The 14,913-nt window shown below is 39.3% G+C and overlaps 3 protein-coding genes across 3 annotated transcripts; 1 reads left to right on the forward strand and 2 right to left on the reverse strand.

Annotated features, from left to right (window-relative positions):
• Positions 1-106: 106 nt before the first annotated feature.
• On the reverse strand, positions 107-8,454 carry tmem120b (transmembrane protein 120B). The gene is made up of 12 exons (XM_063478582.1): positions 8,317-8,454; positions 6,000-6,118; positions 5,725-5,841; positions 5,583-5,642; positions 5,385-5,480; positions 5,204-5,293; positions 5,021-5,086; positions 4,877-4,938; positions 2,555-2,647; positions 2,223-2,287; positions 1,958-2,026; positions 107-1,380 (listed from the first exon to the last, which is right to left on the reverse strand). Exons 1-12 carry the CDS (start codon positions 8,377-8,379, stop codon positions 1,264-1,266), a joined length of 1,017 nt encoding a protein of 338 aa, XP_063334652.1. The 5' UTR covers positions 8,380-8,454; the 3' UTR covers positions 107-1,263.
• Positions 8,455-8,798: 344 nt separating this feature from the next.
• morn3 (MORN repeat containing 3) lies at positions 8,799-10,711 on the forward strand. The gene is made up of 6 exons (XM_063480664.1): positions 8,799-8,870; positions 9,436-9,603; positions 9,703-9,860; positions 9,946-10,105; positions 10,194-10,378; positions 10,542-10,711. The coding sequence occupies exons 2-6, from the start codon at positions 9,459-9,461 to the stop codon at positions 10,605-10,607; spliced, it is 714 nt and encodes a 237-aa protein (XP_063336734.1). The 5' UTR covers positions 8,799-8,870; positions 9,436-9,458; the 3' UTR covers positions 10,608-10,711.
• Positions 10,712-11,414: 703 nt separating this feature from the next.
• Positions 11,415-14,423, reverse strand: orai1b (ORAI calcium release-activated calcium modulator 1b). Its single transcript, XM_063480665.1, has 2 exons — positions 14,105-14,423; positions 11,415-13,993 (listed from the first exon to the last, which is right to left on the reverse strand). The coding sequence occupies exons 1-2, from the start codon at positions 14,285-14,287 to the stop codon at positions 13,436-13,438; spliced, it is 741 nt and encodes a 246-aa protein (XP_063336735.1). The 5' UTR covers positions 14,288-14,423; the 3' UTR covers positions 11,415-13,435.
• Between the last annotated feature and the right edge of the window lie 490 nt (positions 14,424-14,913).

Here is a 14,913-nt window from a genome sequence, read left to right on the forward strand (position 1 = left end):
AAGGTCTTACCATAAATTAATTCAAATATTATAGGGTATATGGGTCTGTGGATTGGAATTAGAAAAATAATTGAATACATTAAAAAAAAAAAAAAAAAAAAAAAAAAAAAAAATCATAATTCAGTATCAGTCTTACAGTACTGGTGCCAATAGCAGCATTTAATCAAAACATTTCTCCAACATGTAACAAAACGGGAACTCACAGAACAGTAATTTGAACCATCTTCCCCAAAAACTGTGTCGCTAAATTTAAACTGTGAGGAAATGCTTGATCACCTTGAAGCTACTTTTACACAAGCATAATCTTGCCCCTCAGTAAACAATGATTTGTACATTTAACACTTGTTAGTATTCTGTTAATGACAACATGAACTGTAACGTCCAAATGTAACAACAGTACATGTTATGTGCGTCTTCTTGGGATTTAAAAAAAGAAAAAGAAAAAAAAAAAGTTATGGCTTTTGAAACCGCTGCTTTCAAAAAGACAAACAATGTAGCGCTCCCTTTGTAGTCCCAACTCATCTGGAAACAAAACAGTAACAGTAAAGACAGAGCAGCTGCTCTCACTCGAGACAGCAGAGGGATTTTTTTTCTCCACCCTTTCAGATAATTCTCAATACTCAAGTATCAGTTTGGGTTTGTTTGTTTTTTTTTTAAGCTTTGGACCTACATTTGAGATTTTCAGGACCTAAAGACTAGCAGCAAAAATAATATCACACAACAGGGAGATGAGACAAAAAGAAGGTGGTGAAGTACAGCCTCAAACTGAAAGTGATCAATTTTTTTGGGAGACGTTTTGATCATCATTACTTCACAGAAGTATGAAGTATGTGCGTGACAGACGTTAGGTCTTCAAAGGCAAACTATTTTCTGTTCTGTTAAACGATGCTACCTTCCCTCATTATTTGCATATGATTTGAACAGAGGCTCTCCGATAAGGTTCATGCACAGACACAAACACCCAAATAAACGCACTCTTTCCACTCACACACACACACCACACCACACACACACAGGTTAAAGAGACTAATCTATCAGGTGAACGTCACTTTGTGCTGTGCCCATATGAACATCAACACAGTCATACATATGTAAAAACATGTTTGTCAGAAACTTTGGCCGGACGCTGCTGCTGTCCGAGAGAAAACGGTGGCTTCAGCCTTGTCGTCTCTCGACCTGATCACACTCTGTTCAGTCCATCAAGCGATTGTGCGTGTTACTTCAAAATGACTGGCCCTTGAAGATGCCTCGCTGAGGTTATTCTCAGTCAGTTTTTTGGACCTTCTCCGGGTTTTTCTGAACTTTTTGGTGGACGACTTTTACCGTGGTGAGAAAGTTTCCCAGGAACAGGACGAGAAATGTTAGTGCCAGCATGAATACCTGAAAGAAGAAGAAAAAAAAAAAGGGTTACAAGTCATGGCATGTGCAGCTGTGCGCCTTTCAAACAGGACACGAAAATGAAGACGACTGTTCTAAAACGCATCATTTCCTAACACTTGTGTTCGCTGACGGTTCTTGCTGTGATGAGGAAAGTGCAGGCACAGCGCGAGCAAAGTTCAACAGATTGTAGGCGACACTGAACATGGCACAGTTATTAGTGTCAGACTGGGACTTTCCCGCACAACCATCTCTGGGGTTTACAGAGAATGGTCCGAAAACCGAGAATATTCAGTGAGCGGCACTTCTCTAGGTTAAAAAGCCTTCATGTCAGAGGTTAGAGGAAATGAGACGGATGATGAGACTCTGATGGTAGGGTCAGAATTTGTAAATACAACTCTGAATACGACCCCAAATGTGGACTTAACATATACTGCTACCAAATATACATGAGGAATGTACAAATGAGATCCAAAAGAAGTGTTTCAAACATTTTCCTCTTACATAAAATTATCTTTGAGCTCTGCTTCAACATGTCGGTTTGACATTTAGGCACTTGAACTGCCAATGCGATCCTTACCTGCCACTCCTTACAATCCTCGTGGCTTGCCAAGCGGAACAAGGTCACCGAGTTGTACAGCTGCCAAAACTGTGAAAGAAGAGGAGGCATCATCTTTCATGATGTTGCTGCACAGACACATGTTTCGTTTATCTTTCTTTTAAAAAATGCCTGGCCATTTTATGCTCTTAATGCACAGTGAGGATCTTGTGCAGTCCTCCTAAAAAGCACAATCAAGCAATAGAAGTTTTATATTAGATACAAGTAGAAAAACGTGAAAACTTACATGGCCAAAAAATAGAAAAGGCAAAAGAAACGTGAGTCCCCTCCACATCCAAGATTGAAATCCCTCTGCAGAGACAGAAAAACAGTCACTTGTCATGTTTTGTTTTGTTTTTTTGGAGTGCTCTCATTCTGATTTCACTGCTCAACAGCTTGACGTTTGAGACGTTTGAGGAAGCAGATCTGTGTCATCGGTACTCCAGCGTGTTGGGACATCTGTGACCCTGCACGCTGACAACTGCCCCCATCTCTCACCTTTACCCCATTTCCCCCACCCAGACATGATGTTGCAGATCACTCAAACAACTGAAATGGTTATCATCAAAAATAGCTTACCCACTGTGAGGTCCAGCTGATTTCTCTCTCCCAAAGCTCGCAGCCTGTATAAGCAGCCGCTCTGGTAGTAGTACTGAAGGAACTGAACAAAGCCTGGAGGAACAAAAAGATTAAAAATAATTATTCATCACTGCACTTTATAACCAACATTCTTATTTTAGAGCACTGATGGCAACAATTACAATCAACAAACTGCAGCTCTCCATGTGAGGTTTGGCTCAAAACCAGAAGTTCTACATTCAGTTGAATCCGTCAGGCAGACTTTTTTTTTTTTGTTTAAATGAATACGCTTTCAAACATTTGACTTCTCACCCGAAACCCTGACCAGAGAGCACCCTCAGAGTTGACACTTCATGAGTCTGCATATGATATACATAGCAACAAGTGCAACTGCCAGTGTGTCATGTGACTTCCCTTCTATACTCAGGTGAAGACATATTTCCACAAACTGCTTAACAACTGCTGATGAAGCAGCTACAATCTCATCATTTTCCATCACTGTTAGATCAACTGCTCTTTGTTATAGTCGGTTAGTTTTTAGGCCTTACTACAACCTTATTAAATCCAACTATCAACTTTAAATCATCTGTATTATTAAAGCTCTTATTTAAAAAGGTTCTCACCAAGAACCTTTTTACAGACATTTACAGCAAGTTCTGCAAATACAGATCAAGTCTAATCCCAGACTACAACAAAGATTTAATGAAGATCTTCACTGACAGCTTTTTATTTTTGTGGGACTCAGCTCAGTCCAGTTGTATGGCTCCATCCAATGAGTTGTACGGTTTAAGAGTAAATATACAGACACATAATACAAAGAGACACGTTTGCAAGAGCAGTTGCAGACACACTAATAAATGTTAGCTGCCTACAAATGGAAAGGAAAAGTATTCAAATACAGTTTTTCCAACATCACTGTGAACATGAGATACTGTGACATGTCTTTCTAATTACTGTATTTCTTTGTAGTACAAACTTGTAAGTCATCACCTTTAAGTGCTGCCCCATCCTGAAGTCATTCAAAGTTTTAGTTTTTATTGGGGGGGGGGGGGGGTTATGTAACAAATTTGGTTTTGCAAGTGACCTGACCTTGCCCTCTTCTGGCACAGTGTGGCATCACACCACAGTGTGACTGCATGTCAGCGTCTGACATGGGAACATTTGAGTTTGTTTCCCCCCTCTGGGTCCTCAACTAGACCTTTGATTTACAGAATCTCTCTCTCTTTTTTTTTTTTTAAATTAAAATCCCAGATTTTAGACCTTAAGCTCAAGTGCATCTTCTCTCTCCATGCACAGTTTTATGCATTAATTGGCTGAAGGGCAGAAAATATTATTTTCATCCATTAAATATCACAAAAGCCAAATAAAATGTGATAGAAGCACCTCCAGTCTGACAATTTGCTTTTTTACATTTCTTTTTGTTTACTTCCACAAATTTGAATAATCACAATATATTTGTCTCCGTCTCCAGGAAGACACCCGTATTGCCAACTACTGATACAACTGGTAGTCATTTATTTGGCACTGCGACAGCATGGTGCCTCAAATGCGATGAAGTGTGGCAATGTTTGACAAAACAACAGAAAACCATGTGAAATGCATTATTTGTTATGAGGTTCCTTATAACAAACAGGAAAGGCTTTCATGCTTAAAACCCCTTTTTTAAACTGAGGTTTAAGTCAACCCTAAGTACTTTTCGTACTGTACTTCATCTATACTTTTCAGTGGTGTGCCTGGATTGCTCTGCTGTCATGATGTAACTGAGCTGTTTATGTTGGACTTTGAACTATTAAATCTTGAACTGTTGAACAGAATGAGGAAAGGTGAGGGGTTTAAGAGACTGACTATGGCATGGTTGTTTCTGCCAGACGAGCTTGTCTGAGTATTTCATAAACTACTCAGCTGCTCTGATTTTCCCCACATAACCATCTCTAGAGTTTACAGAAAATGGTCAAAAAAATGAGACAACACCCCATGTGAAAGCTCAAATAACCTCAAACTGGTTTCTTAAAAATCACAATGAGTTCACTCTACTCAGATTACCTCCAAAGTCATCAGATCTCAGTCTAATAGAGGACCTTTGTGATTTATTGGAAATGGAGTTTTGCATCACGTATGTGCAGCTGACAAATCTGCAGCAACTGTCAATATGGACCAAATGTTTCGAGGACCTTATTGAACCTTATGTGCCATGAAGAATTCTGATCTGAACGCAAAAGAGTTCCCAACCTGGTACTAACATCTGTATCTAATAAAGTGGCCAGTGAGTGTACATAAATAAGCCAATTTAGTAAATGAATTAATCTCATGGATTCATCTTACTTTGATAGATGGAGAAGGCAAGAAACTGGCTCCTGAACATCTGATACATAGGTCCTTCTGGCCTGAGGAAAGAAAAGACCAACTCATTCACATTTCCCAAAATAAAAACATCACACTGCTGAATCAACAAAGACAATATCTCACCATGTCAACATAACACCTGACAAGAAGGTGGAGACATAATGGTGAGACACCCACCACCCTTTGATCCTGAAAAGAAAAAAGGAGGAACTTGAAAATTTTCCCAACTAAAAATCTTCCATAGACAAAGGCTTTAATTTAAAAATAACCCACTAAAGGATAAATCCTCTGATAGTAGCAACACACCTGGAGCCATTGTTTATGAGGATGCTTTCCCTTATGGTCAATGTGCAGTAGTACCACACCAACAAAAAGTTGAAGATTTCATCAGTGACCCTAAACAAGGCAGAAAACAAATAAATAAGAAGCCAATCCTTAATAAAATAACACCACCAGTCATGCTTCGAGGGGAGGGAGGTTATCTCACCGACAGTTTAGAAAGAAGAGGCAGGTTATTGCTCCGAACATCAGGATTATTGTCATGTAAAGCTTGAACTTCTCATACTCGTCTTTGTAGGCAAATCTGTGTGCATAAACGGAAGAAAGAGATGATAAGAGACTGACATAAAAACCAATCTAAACCCACAGCGTGAACCTGCTTCTGAGGCTAAAAGGTGACACATACTTTGCCTGGTTGCTGAGAAGGGTTACATTCACGTTGCCCAGGACCAAATTCAAGTATAGTCTGAAAACAAAAAACATGCAAGTTAATGAAATAAAGCTTAGTGATTACAGCAGATCTCTCACTAACAACAAATAGTACTCACCCATTTTTCTTTGGCAAATATGCTTCCATGTCAAAGAAAACATTTTCTTTATCTTTTATTTGTGTTTTGATGTCAGTTATTAGTTTCAGCTCTTTCTCGTCACACATCTGTGCACACCTGTAAAGAAAGCAGAAGGGCAAAATGAGAAAAGACGAAGGATACTTTTCACTCTCCATGATATCACTGAAATCAAAACCAGATAATTTAAGTGCTTATTTTAGTTGTGGGAATCTGTCGACTACTTGCTTGACTACTTTTATAGCAGGTGTACTTACTTGGTTAAACTGTGCCTCAAGTCTTTCAGACATTTCCTCTGTTTACTGATGGCGTTGCTGCAAGTTGCTTGAAGACTGGTGAGCTCTTCTAGTTTTTGTCTGTATATTTTGTGAGTTTCCTGCGAATAAATTAAATACATGTCTGGTTAGAAACATCTGCTGACATGCAGAAATGAGGATTAAGCACAACCAGCTAGGACTTAAAGATAAATACAGCCACAAATGAATCAAAATACAAATACAAAGAAAAGCCAGTGGGTGTTTACAGATTAACTTCAACTGAAATTTGTCATATTCCCTTGAAAACCTTGTTTGATAGAATAAAAATGCATTATTATCCCACACAAGTCTTTGCCAAGCTTTAAAAAAACAAACAAAACAACAAAAGAGGAAAGTTTTGGCTCATAGTCTCTTTCAGCAGTAGTGGAAAAACTGTCCAACCTTTCTGTATGAAGACAAACCGCAAATTCCACACGATTTTTTAGTAAAATAAATACTCAGGTTAACTTGCGTTCATAGCTACACTGTCATCACTTTGTCCCCATCCCATAAAAGTTCATTCATCCATTCATGCTGAGTGTGACTCACTATCCTCTGAATCTTTGAGCCTTTAATACTCTGTTCTTCAGTGAAACAGTCCCTGTAAGCAGATCCTATTGTCATACATGTAAACTACATGTAAGTTTGCTAATCAGGGGTCAGATTCCTATCCCCCTTAGAGCCAGTTCAACCCCCTTTGTTGTACCTCCATCCCTCACAAGTCCTTGATCTAATCACCCAAAAGTTATCTTCCTCAAGGTTGAGCTTACACCTTTGTCTTCGTTTATCACCTACATGCGAACCATACCCCACCCACATGATTTGCCAGTACTTCTGAATCAGCACACCTTTCCTGCCCCACTCTTTTACTCATTAAGCACACCATCACAAAAGCAGGACTGATCTCTTCAGCAGAGCACAGTAATTGTTTAATACTTGTCCTCATGATGAAATTAGTTAGCGACACTACAAAAAGTAGGGAGAACTCCCCAGCAATTAATAGGTAAAAGAAAGCAATTTACATGCAGCTCTCATTTGTTGTGTTTCTGCATTCTTTGTTTTATCACATGATCATTTCCTGACATCAGTTATGATGAGGTGCACATGGCCTGTTAAAAGGATGGGTTATACCAGTCAGCCAGTAATGAGCACATGATCTAAGTACACGTCCATTCAAACTGACATGAAAACGATGCAAAATCTGTTTTAAATCCTTCTATGGGTCTGGTACCAGTCTCTCTCTCAGAGATCATATAATCATCATATACAGATAAACAGATAACTCAGATGCTATGCAGCTGGCCTCCTGGTCCCAAGATCTATACACACAGGAGGAATCAGCTTTTAGCCATCGTGGCCCCAGTGTCTGGAGGTGAATGACTCCACCTCAGTGGAAACTTAAAAAAAAACCCAACAACAACAACAACCCCCCCCCCCCCTTGACTTATGTTTTTTAATTGAAGTGGGCTCAATATTTCTGTACGTGTTAAAGCTTTACGACATTTTTCTTTTATCTTTTCAAAATTTGTTTACACATTTGTTTATAGTTGTAAAAGTTTAGTCAAAATATGTGTTTTAACATTCTCTAAAGAACTGCAGCTGTTTGAAAGATGTAAATAAAGCTGAAATATAAAAGCTATAATATGAACGGGAGGCGGTTTCTGCTCAGTTTCAGATCCACGTGTGCACAAACTGTGAGGTGTCTCAGAATCAGAGATTTTAGGGTGAACAATACAGTTTCTTATCTTCATGTTGTTCAAAGTTAGCAAACTATGGCTAACGTGAGCTAGCGTGTCAACTTCACGATGGCTGCTGATGTCCCCAAGGACTCCTAAATAAATCACCCAAGCCAAAGACCCAGAAACTAATTTGTGAAGCCACTTTAACCTCTACCTCAACTTCGGTAGCAATGATTTAACATTAATCAATAGCACAACAATGCAGTGTGCGGTTAGCTAAGTTACTGTAGCTGCTTATTAGCAGCAAAGCACCTTAGCCCCAAGAAGACTATTGCTAATGTTAGCGGCTGCAACACAGCGATGTTACAGTAAAGTCAGAAAAATTATAAAACGCACGGCAAATATATTGCATCCCTCGGATACTGCTGCCAACAGCGCACTTATTGGCTCGATGCTCGGTTTACGGATGACCTGAGAATGAATGGCGAATAGGAAAGAGCTAGACAAACTGCTACAGAACCCTGCATGTCCTCGACGGCACGCTACTCCCACCACCCTAGCACAAATGATACTATACTCGTTTAAGAGTTTTCAGTCACCTGTAATTGTTGATATTCCTCGTCAATTTCCTCCCACTCCGCCTGAAACCTCGGCTTGGACATTGCAGTGTTGTAGCTTATTCAGCGAAGAAGACTCTTTCACAAGGCTTTTCACCCACGGGCTGCTCCTGCTCCGGCCACTCAGGCGAGTTTTAACTGTCCTGTGTGGAGCATGCGCACTTCGTAAACCGCCGTCACGACCAAACGCTGTGGTTTAACTACGGTTGAAGCAATCAAGCAGTAAATTAAAAAACTAACGGCAGATAAATTAAACATGACTTGTGGATTAAAAATGACCTCCAAACATGTTAAACTCAAATTTTTAAATGGTCTCCCAATACATTTATAAATCACCAATAACTGTACACATTGCTGTTGCTAGGATACAGCATACAAACTTGCTCTCCTGCTGCTGCTGGTCAGCAGGGAAGTTGTGTACGGCTAGTCGTGTAACATGCTTTCTTGATTTCTTCGGTAAATTAATGGCTTTTATTCGGCTAAGTTTGCAAGCGGATTCAGTTTCAGTAAGCTATCCGCTTGGAAACACCGCGAAGGTACAACTACTTTGCTATTTTCCTTTTCCACGTTTCTATTTTACTTGTAATGCTAACTAAGCTGGAGAGCTTAACTAGTTTCCTTAGATGACCTTGTGGCTATTTTTCATATTCTGAATTAGAAAATACAGTTTTGATATACAATTAGACATCATGGAAAAGTGTCGTGAGTGTGTTTAAAATACTGTAAATTCCTAATTAAAACCTCAAAGAAGGGCAGTGTTTTTTTCTTTTGTTGTATGAATTTGGTGATATGTACTGCTTAATGGTGTGGAAGCTTGTTTGTGCCACTAACCATAATTTTTTTTTTTTTTTTTTTTTTTTTACATCTATCAAGTCAAAAATGTATGTTAGGTATCTCACAAAATAAAATATCAATTTACTAACTCAAACATGACAAAATAATTTTAAATTTTGAGTTATTAAGTCAGATTTTGAGACAGTAACTTTAAATTTTGACGTATGGATGGCAAAAAATACAAATAAAAATATTTGTTTTCATTTTCAGTGGCAAAAAGACAGCAAACATGTATTTGTTTTTTAAATTTCATTCTAATGCTTACAGGTTTCATCAAGCTACAACTAGCAATGCCATTTCTCAAAATACCTCCAACTAGTCCCCCATTGTCAACACTGCTGGACATTAAATCACAGAAATGTGGACTGCGGCACACAGTTTTCTCAGCCAGTGGAAACGAATACACCGGGGAGTGGCAGAACAATAAGAAGCATGGTGAGATATAGTTTGTCGTCAGCTTCCACTCAACTCCTGAGAGGTTTGAAGTATAGTGCAGCTGTCATGTTTGCTTGTTTGTTTGTTTATTTTTATAAGGCAAGGGAAATCAAGTTTGGAAGAAGTCTGGTGCCATTTATAATGGAGAGTGGAAATTCGGAAAACGTGACGGGTATGGTACCTACAGCATTTTACTCCCAGAATCACAGAAGTATGTGAAGAAGTACTGTGGTGAATGGACAGATGGAAAGAAGCATGTATGTATCTGCCATAATGTTTCACATGCACGCTACAAGACATATCGGTATGTATGGTCAGTGATGTACTTGTCCGGCTTCTCAGGGGTACGGCACATACTTTTACAAAAACTCATCAGTGTATGAGGGGGAGTGGAGCGAGGACCAACGGAGTGGCTGGGGAAGGATGTACTATGCAAATGGAGACATCTATGAGGGCAAGTGGCTGAAGGATAAGAATCATGGAGAAGGAATCTTTATATTTTGTAAGAGAAAAATTTCTATACATGCATGTGAATCAAAACTAGATTATAATTTGGATGTTATAATGCGACTTTCAAATTTTTGTTTAAGCAAATGGAAACAGGTATGAAGGTAGCTGGCGAGAGGGGAAGAAGGATGGTAGTGGAAAGTTCTACTACTGTGACAAAGGCCAGCTTTATGAAGGCCTTTGGGTGGATGGAGTGCCAAAATGTGGGACCCTGTCTGATTTTGGGAGAGATGGAGCACCAATGCCTGCAAAATATCCGATTCCAAAGGTACAGTGTTGCTTCTGACTGTTACAGCCATGGATCAAAATTAAATTACACGACTAATTACATTACACTGCTTACATGACATAATCATATAAGCACTGACAACAAAGCCCTGTTCCATTTGTACTACTGTGCATGAAAGCATGCACTTATCTTCTATTTTCAGGTACACCTGATCGATACACAGCTGGTTTTAAGGGAAGCCGAATCAGCTTACCTTGGCCGGTTCTGATAAACAGCAAGAGGATCAAGAGCAAGTTTCCACTTCACCGCATGCTTGCTGATAAAGAATTTAAAAAAAAAAGCATAATGGGTTCTCAGCATGTATCCATTTTGTCACACAGATTATTTGTCCTTGTCAGAGGGGCAAAATCCTTTAATCATCCATTAATGTGACAAATTTATCTGTTGCCAATGCCAATTAAAAGTGTTTAGACAATAGATCATAAAGGAAAAAAATGCCTCATCAGATTTTATATATATATCTATATATAGATATATATACCTCTTAAGATTGAAAACATTATGTTGGATGACTTCATAAAAATATGAGCACACAATTAAAAGAGATTGTCATATGATAAATTCAGTATTACACATCCATCTGTTTGTCATATGGTGTCTGATCACACATTAGCCTTGAGTGTGTAAATCCTTGTGAACTTGTAACTGACACACAAGCCACATTATTCAGAACAAAGCAATCATTCTTTGTTCTGTTTATATTTTGTATAGTTGTCCTAAGAATAAAACACTAGTCCTAACAACCAGTCTGTAAGAGGATGATATTTTACTTTGTTTACCACATCTAAACCTTGAAAAATACTACTGCTTCTCAAAGAAATACAAAAAGATAAAATTTCATATTATTCTATATTCATCGCACACACAGTGATATATTTCACTACATTTCTTTTTTTCTTAATTTTGGTGATTATGGAATATAGATGAAAATCAAGAATCCTGTATCTAAAATTATTAGAATATTTAATTTAGAGTTTGAGTAAATTACTATTCAAACAGTATAAATACAGTGTATCTCACGGTTTAGTTCAATACCACCAACCACAATCATGTGGAAGACTGCTGACTTGACAGTTGACTAGATGATGATGATCATCACTGCGCATGAACGCAGGAAGTCATTGCTGAAAAGGCTGGCTGTTCTCAAGAGTGCTGCATCACAGGATTTAAAAAGTTGACTGCTAGTGTGGCAAGAAAGGGTGCAAAAGAGATAATCACAGCATTGAGAGGATTGTCAAAAACAGCTGACTCAGGAAGTGATATTCAGGCACTCCTGAAGCAGAGACATCACAAATGTCTTACCTGGGCTAAAGATGAAGAACTGAATTTGCTCAGCGGTCCAAAGTTCTCTTTTAAGACGAAAGCAAATGTTGCATTTTGTTTGCAAATTACAGTCTTAGAGGTTTGGAGGAAGAACTGAGAAGCGCAGACTCCATAGTGTCTGAAGTCCAGTGTGAAGTTTCTGCAGTCTGTGGTGATTTGGGGTGCTGTATTATCTGCCGCTGTTTTGGTCTGTCCCCTGTGTTTTACATCAACTCCAAAATCAACACAGATGTCTGCCAGGGTTTTCCAGTGCTCTGCATGCTTCCATCTGCTGACAAGCTTTAAGGAGATGCCAATTTTCTTTTCCAGCAGGACTCAGCCCCTTCCCACAGAGCCAAACAAGGTGTGCTGACTCTGCCGTTACTGTGTGCAAGTGGTCAGCCAACTCAGGAGACTGGATTTCAGATTTTCATGAGCTACAAGCCATACTCATCAAAATTAAAACAAAAAAAAATGCTTAAAATGTCACTCTAAGTGTAATATGTTTTCCCCTTTAGAAATACAAAAAAACAAAAATCTTTTTCATTATATTTTAATTTTTTAGAATTCACTAGCAACTGGATTATGGCCATCTATCAATGTCCCAGCTGCTTAAGTAAACACATCTCTGACCACATCTGGACTACAGCCTCACACAGACTCTTAATTCAAAATAATCACTTTTTATGTTAAAAACACAATTGGAAAGCTCTCAGTATGTACTTCAAGACTGAATCACAAAAGGCAAAATGCCAGTTCAGAATATGTGAGACAAGTGGAGTGCTCAGACTCTTCAAAATAAAGCACTAACAATTAATATTAACATTAAGTTTGCAGCAGAAATCCCAATGACATTATAAAGCTGTGTTAGTGTGTATAAAAATTTCAGCAGTCTAAGGCAAATAGATAGGACTAAGCTCTTTTTCATACATATACTGCATACTTTTCTAGATAATCTAGTGTGTGATAACACAAATGTCTCGCTTGCTCTGACATTAGAGTCTCTTTATCCTGCCAGCTCCATAGTGCAAAGTCTGTGTAATATAAGGACAGACCATCTATCTATGGCAAGTCAGCATCCTCACGAAGCCCAAACCAGACTCTCCACACGCAGTCACATTTTTTGATTTTTGCTATGATCGTTAACTTTTAACTCCACTTTGTGAAAGGTGTTTATTTGAACACCACAGCCTGTGCAAAACGAGACAGCAAAACATACTGAAGTTGTACTGTAAGTTTGGCAGCTGATTAGCCGACACAAACAGAGAGCATTCCGAATGCAAATTGTGAACATTTAAAAAAACAAAAACAATAAGACCATGTAAATAAAGGGAGAAAAGGGTTAAATACACGTGGTTCACAAGGTAATATACATAAACAAATGACGTATTCACTGACAGACGGTTAAATAAATACAGCAGGCAGCAACAGACAGGATTCCAGGTTACTGTTCAGACATCTCTCCCATACCGTTGGAGATCAGTGAGGCAGCTACCACTGTTAAGACTTTCCGATTTCAAGCTACATGCAGCACGGCGGATATATGAGTTCACAGTCAATCAAGTGTGTTTTCTAAAAAATACAACTGTTCTTCACAAAATAAATTTCACAATAAAGAGTGAGATTAATCTTCATTCCCGTAAAAACCATAAAAGCCAATAACGAGGCTTCTGACTTGGAGAATTCCCAAAGGGGTCACGAGTTCCACCACAGATGTGCATCAGCTGGACCCGACTATGGGAAATGTGAGCTTGGCGACTGCAAGATGGAAGATTCTCCTCTGTTATCGAGCTCATTCTGTAGCCTGGTGAGGTTGGAGAGCTCCTCCAGCTCCTCAAACTGTCTGTCAGTCTTGTGGCTCACCAAGGAGCGATAGAAATGCACAGCGAAGACTATGAAAACCAAACCAAAGGGCACCATAATGGAGGTGGAGGTAATGGCAGCAGCCACTCCGGAGGAAACTGTGCTGTTGCTGGATTTGTTGGGCTTGATGGGCAAAAACTTAACCCAGCAGAGTAGAACCACCTCTGCCAGGAAGAGCAAAGTGCCAATGACTGTGGAAAACGCCCACGCCAGCTCAATGTGCCGGTGCATTCGCTCATGTGGGGACTCCTTCACCGAGTTGAGATTGTGGACGTTGCTCACGGCCTCTATGTTGGGTAAAATGCAGGTGCTGACCATCAGAGCGAACAGGTGAACGGCTACGAGCACAGTGGTGCAGGCACTGAAGGCAATAAGGAGCGCAGGTGGGTAGGGGTAGCTGTTGTCCAGCTGCACTTCTACCATAGCCACCTGAGAAGACGGAAGGAAACAGGAAACACAACGTTACAACACAGGTCAGTAATGTCTTGTAACAGATTCATATACGGAAGAGTGCCAGTGCTTGCCAGGAGACCGTGTTACCATAGCAAATCCAGACAGCAGAGCCGAGGTCCGACTGGAAGCCTTCAGTTTAGCTCGACTCAGGTACAGCTTTCTCCAGGACAGCGCTTGCAGGGAATGCTCGTTCAGACTCATACTGCGACACTTAGCAAAAACACTGTTACTTAAAAAAGGAGATTCCGACAGCGTACACTTACACAGCATTTAACCTCGCCTGCTAACTGAACTGCGGAAGCAATTTCTTGTCGTTCTTCAGCGTGCCGCTGTACCGCCTGCACCTTGCATTACCCATAAGTCTGCGCGCTCCCATGGAAACATCCGCTGCTGAGCATTTGCTTTAAAAACATGGTGCTACTCATTAATTAGTCAACGATAATAGTGTAACTACGGAGTTACATATGGAAGCTTGTTTCTGCCAATATAAATAAATACATACATTTTTTGAAAAAATGGCTAAAGTCACATTTTGCGGTTACTTACTCAAACGTATGAGTAAATAACCAGAAAATTGAGGAAATAACTTGAAAATTTGAAATGTTAAGTTGAAATTTTGAGAAAATAACTGGAAAATTCAGCTTAGCTACGCCTAACGGAGGCTTGTTTCCGCCATTGAAAATTTTGTTTTTTAAATAAATAAATAAAAATGATGCCAGGCAGAGGTAAGTTCAAATTTGGAGTTATTATCTCAAAATTTTCTCAGCGCTTTAAGTTAGTAAGTCAAGATTCTGAGTTAACCTATAATTTCGACTGAGCTACGTTTTACGGAACCCTGTTTCTCCCAGTGAAAAAAGAGAAGTAGAAAATAACAATAAAAATAAAATGATGCCTGG

Source organism: Pelmatolapia mariae, linkage group LG7 (assembly GCF_036321145.2).
Source record: "Pelmatolapia mariae isolate MD_Pm_ZW linkage group LG7, Pm_UMD_F_2, whole genome shotgun sequence".
NCBI classification, from domain to species: domain Eukaryota; kingdom Metazoa; phylum Chordata; class Actinopteri; order Cichliformes; family Cichlidae; genus Pelmatolapia; species Pelmatolapia mariae.

What these genes read in the sequence shown, in the direction of transcription:
- morn3 (XM_063480664.1), top strand. Translation starts at nt 9,459, where the DNA reads ATGCCATTTCTCAAAATACCTCCAACTAGTCCCCCATTGTCAACACTG. An exon ending in AGAAGGAATCTTTATATTTT is followed by an intron (nt 10,106 to 10,193) that starts GTAAGAGAAAAA and finishes TTTTTGTTTAAG; the next exon opens with CAAATGGAAACAGGTATGAA. An exon ending in CAAAATATCCGATTCCAAAG is followed by an intron (nt 10,379 to 10,541) that starts GTACAGTGTTGC and finishes TTCTATTTTCAG; the next exon opens with GTACACCTGATCGATACACA.
- orai1b (XM_063480665.1), bottom strand. Translation starts at nt 14,287, where the DNA reads ATGCTGTGTAAGTGTACGCTGTCGGAATCTCCTTTTTTAAGTAACAGT. An exon ending in TGCTGTCTGGATTTGCTATG is followed by an intron (nt 13,994 to 14,104) that starts GTAACACGGTCT and finishes CCGTCTTCTCAG; the next exon opens with GTGGCTATGGTAGAAGTGCA.
- tmem120b (XM_063478582.1), bottom strand. Translation starts at nt 8,379, where the DNA reads ATGTCCAAGCCGAGGTTTCAGGCGGAGTGGGAGGAAATTGACGAGGAA. An exon ending in TCAGGTGTTATGTTGACATG is followed by an intron (nt 4,939 to 5,020) that starts GTGAGATATTGT and finishes TTCTTTCCTCAG; the next exon opens with GCCAGAAGGACCTATGTATC. An exon ending in TCAGCTGGACCTCACAGTGG is followed by an intron (nt 2,288 to 2,554) that starts GTAAGCTATTTT and finishes CTGTCTCTGCAG; the next exon opens with AGGGATTTCAATCTTGGATG.